Consider the following 4,575-nt stretch of genomic DNA (forward strand, 5'->3'; position numbering starts at 1 on the left):
AACGGGAAGGTACACATAGAGAAATAGAGGCAGGCAAATTGGGAGCATCAAAAGAGGAAGCAAGTAACCCGCCGATGCAGCATGCTTCACTCACTGGAAGTCAATGACTTAGTGATTGTAAATAAATCAATTGAACTCGCGTTTAATAGTAGTTTTGGGTGAATCTGATTCAGATTGACGAATCAGAATGAATCTTTGGAATGATTCAATGAACTCTAACTCTCGATTTGAAAGGTTCATGAATCTCTAAAGATTCTTATAACTCGAAAGATTCGAATGATATATCACTAAACATTTATATGAGCTTGAGCTTTTTACTATTCTTCTTCTTGGCATAACAACCTACGTGGTCATGCCAGCCTAAACATGCTTTCGAGACATCTTGGAACCTACCACGAGGCCAGATAGTTTGTTTTGCAACCGGGAGACATTCTATGCCAGGCTTGAACCCACGACGGACATGTTTTAGGTGGGATTTGGCAAATTGAATATTTTGAAAATCATACATCTCTAAAGATTCATATCTCCCAGGAGATATATCAATTTTAGTGGATTTATGAATCTTATAGATTCATTAATCTTTGAAGATCCATGACACTTTTGAGATTCATGAATTCTTGGAGATTCATAAATATTTAGAGATTCGTGAATATTGAGAGATTCATGAATCATTGAAGATTCAAGAATCTTTGAAGATTTAATAATCTTTACAGATGTATGAATCTTTGAAGATCCATGAATCTTTCGAGATACATGAATCTTTGGAATCATTGAAGAATCGTGAATCTTTACAAATTTATGAATCTTTGAAGATTCATGAATCATTGAATCTTTAAAGATTTATGAATCTTTGAAGATTCATGAATCTTTAGTGATTCATAAATCTTTGGAGAGTTGATTCGAGATTCGAATCACTCATCACTGAAGATTCATATGAATGAATCTCAATGAAAGATTCATAAAACCCAACACTATTTCATTTGCAGATAGTTGTGTAGCGCAAAAAGTACGTCGAAAAGGAACCCTTGTGAAGCGTCTTTGAACAATTTCTAATCTAGTGCATCCCTCAATACTAGTATGACTCTATACAATGCAGGCATATTCCAAAAATGGACTGGAAAATTACTAGAACAAAGCAATCAAATTAATCTTAAAATGGTTTTAGGTGTAATTAAATCTTACACAATTGGTCTTTTCCAACCATTTCAATTGTTTGTATATATTTTTTTAAATCGTTGAATTAAGTTCCTTTTTCATAATTCTTGAAAAACGTCTTAGTTTTTTTTATAAGTTGGTAACTTCATTTTTAGCAATTTCTTCCGGCAAAGGTAAAGATCCTAGCAGCAAAGGTAAATATCTTTCTTACGTTGATTCATTTGCAGGGTCGCTCTGTGTTCGATAGCAGTACCAACACCGGAAGCAGTTTCTAACAATATTTAAGCGAGCTCAATTACATTAAAATCTACTTTTAGTTGCACCGGACCGCGGAACAGAACAGAGTGTCAGATGCTGTGATAAAAATAATCCCGAACAGGGTCAATTGAAACTGGCCCACTTTTCCCCTGCACATTGGCCTTCGCTAACCCTATTTCCTGTCGTGGCATTCATTTTAGTTGGATTGCTTTCGAGTTTACAAAATCGATTTCAAACCTAATGCATTCGCTTACAGTGAAAATGTTTCAAATGTTTCTCTTATTTCCTTCATCGTGGCAAGCAAGTTGGAACTGTTTGAACTAAACTAGAAACAGCTTTATTGTATTTAACTCCATTACACCACGTCGCACAGGGCACCCGAAGGCAGTTCACAACGTGTCTAGCTCAATCCGCATCCACGTACTGCCACAGCTTGATCTCGCCGTCGTCGCTCGCGGTGAGCAGCAGGCCCGGCACGGTCGGATGCCACGCGACCTTGTTCGCGTCCTGGCTGTGGGCCTCGACCGTCACCACCAGCTCGAACGTGGGCTCATTGCGGTCCGAGTCGCTCGCCTCTCTGAATATGCGCACCGTATCGTCGCCGCACGCGGTCGCCAGCAACCCGGTCTGCTTGCACCAGTCGATGTCGTACACGCTGCGCGAATGGTACCCGGACAGGGTGCATACACACTTCCAAACCGTGCCGCGGTCCGGGCACGGTATGCCGAGTGCGTTGTCCGGCCCGTACTGCTGCCACACCTTGACCGTGGTGTCCTCGCTGCAGGACGCCAGCCGCTGGCCGGTCGCGTCGAACGAAATGCTCCACACGGTCGAGCTGTGCGATTCGAGCGGTTCGAGCATCTCCCACTCGCTGTCCGCCAGGTCCTGCCGGTACATGCGGATCGTGTTGTCGTAGCTGGCGGACGCGAGCAGATCCTCCTGCGGGTGCCAGCACACCTTCTTCACGTCCTGCGTGTGCCCGTTCAGCACCGCCACACACTCGTACTCGTCCTCCTGGTCCGGCGCGTGGTGGATCTCCCAGATCCAGACCGACTTGTCCCGGCTGCACGTGGCCAGCAGATTGCCCGACCGGGACCAGGTCACGCTCTTCACCTCGTTGTCGTGCCCCTCCAGCGTCGCGTTGCACTCGAACTCGCCTGTAAGAGTGTATGCTGATGAGTGTTTTCTTGATTGTTGCTCCCCGTTCCCCTCGCTGCTACCCAGCGTTACGTACCCGACTTTTTGTCCCACACGGCCACGGTCGTGTCGAAGCTGGCCGAGGCGAGATAGTGGCCGCAGCAGGACCACGCCACGTCCCGTATCGTGCGCGTGTGCCCATCGGTAAGGACGGTCTGTGCCACCCACCGGTCGGTGTCGGACTTGGTCCACACGCGAATCGTTTTGTCCTCGCCGCAGGACGCGAACAGCTTACCGCCCGGATGCCAGGCCGCACTCCACACGCGCCCAGCGTGCCCGGTCAGCGTTTGCAGCAGCTCCAGCTTGCCCATGGTTGGTGTGTGTGTGTGTGTGGGGGGGGAGTGTTTGGCGCCCGTGTTCCGTCGGAATGTCACTACTCGTAGCTACTCGCTGATAATTCTTTGTTAATCCACACACACACGGGCTAAAGCATCCAATCACGCACGCATATCTTGTTGATGTTCGGCACGATATGTAAATAATCTTCGCAGCCCGTTTGACAGCTGCTCTGGTGCGAAGTGTGACCGCCGCGTTGACAGCTGCACGTACGGCGAGGATGTACGTGTTTTTGCTATATAAAGTGGGCTATTGTTTTGGGCGAGTTTTTGCGATATAAAATGCGTTGAAAGTATTTTTTCCTTTGTTATAATTTTTTTGTATTTAAAAACGTTAAAATATCATTGAAAATTGATTTGCTGCACGTACCCACAAATACACTGGTATAACTGGTATAACTCCGTCCGTGTGTGGTCGATTGACAGGTGGGCAGTTTGTTTTTAAATTAACCGTTAGAGAGTTCGTTTTTTCGCTATTATCGTTTTGCTCATGATTTAACGAAATTGCTAATAGTGATTAGGAGGAAAATAGAAAAATCGTAGATATAATAATTAAATAAACACACTTAATACGCAAAATGATTTCATTAGACGGAAAATCAATGAGAAAAACAATTTTATCCCAAATACTATTTGTCAACTTGATCCAAATAGTCTGGTGAGGCTTATCGATGTATTGGTGTATACAAATGGCTAAATGTATTGCCAAGTCGTCCAAATTGCATTTTTAATCGTTATATTATTCTCTGTTGTAGTGGTAGGAAGAATAAAGTTTTGGTCGGAATCGATGCGGACTTGCTCCAAATTTTTGTGGAATCGATTCCGAATAGTGGGTCCGGAATCAATTTCCGGCATCTGTTCTGGAATCGGCTCCATCATCGCCTACAGCATCAGCTCCGGAATCGCCTCCGGAATCGGTTCCGATTGGCTAATTAAAACCTTCAATACATACTGGAATGAAATGATTAATGCTTATCAAACTGTCAAAATGATTCCTCGGATTTTTGATTTTTGCTCGAATATACTGGATGATTCGACCCATATTTAATAAGCCGCAGAGGATTCAAATGTAATTGAAAATTATTTATTCTCATGGAGATTCCGGAGTCGACGCTGATTCCGATTCCGGCACCTATTCGAATTCTGGCCATCAAGCCGCTTCAATTGTTTGCCTTGCCTTGCAATTGTTGACACAGGCTTTTGCAACTTGCTGAGAACCACGCAGCCCGAAAATCGATCCTCCCTGACCTTCCGCCTCCTCCCTTAGATGGTCCAAATGAGGCTCATGGAGAGCACCCGCTCGTGTTCATCCGTCACTGGATATTCCTGTTAATAATAATTACATGTTCCTGTCCACGTGCTCTTTTCAGCATTTGATCTTATAACGCTTTGATTTAACATCCCAGAGAAGACTACAATCCCAAAATTTTCACCCACAGATATGGTAGACTCCCAGCTATGTCATTTTTCGGTTTTAATTCTCACTCAAATGTCAACTGTTATTCGAAGTCCTTTCCGAAGCTGGAAGAAGACGATGAAGGAGATGGTAAGATAATGATCCGTGACACGATCCTCTACTGATCTCTCCAATTTCTTGGCTTCGCGCATGGCATCAACATCATCGTCCCGA

At 44.5% G+C, this 4,575-nt stretch overlaps 1 protein-coding gene across 1 annotated transcript; it reads right to left on the reverse strand.

Moving 5' to 3' along the window:
* Positions 1 to 1,734: 1,734 nt before the first annotated feature.
* On the reverse strand, positions 1,735 to 3,115 carry LOC120955792 (probable cytosolic iron-sulfur protein assembly protein Ciao1). Its single transcript, XM_040376956.2, has 2 exons — positions 2,648 to 3,115; positions 1,735 to 2,570 (listed from the first exon to the last, which is right to left on the reverse strand). The coding sequence occupies exons 1-2, from the start codon at positions 2,919 to 2,921 to the stop codon at positions 1,819 to 1,821; spliced, it is 1,026 nt and encodes a 341-aa protein (XP_040232890.1). The 5' UTR covers positions 2,922 to 3,115; the 3' UTR covers positions 1,735 to 1,818.
* Positions 3,116 to 4,575: the final 1,460 nt, after the last annotated feature.

Source organism: Anopheles coluzzii, chromosome X (genome assembly GCF_943734685.1).
Source record: "Anopheles coluzzii chromosome X, AcolN3, whole genome shotgun sequence".
Classification (NCBI taxonomy): domain Eukaryota; kingdom Metazoa; phylum Arthropoda; class Insecta; order Diptera; family Culicidae; genus Anopheles; species Anopheles coluzzii.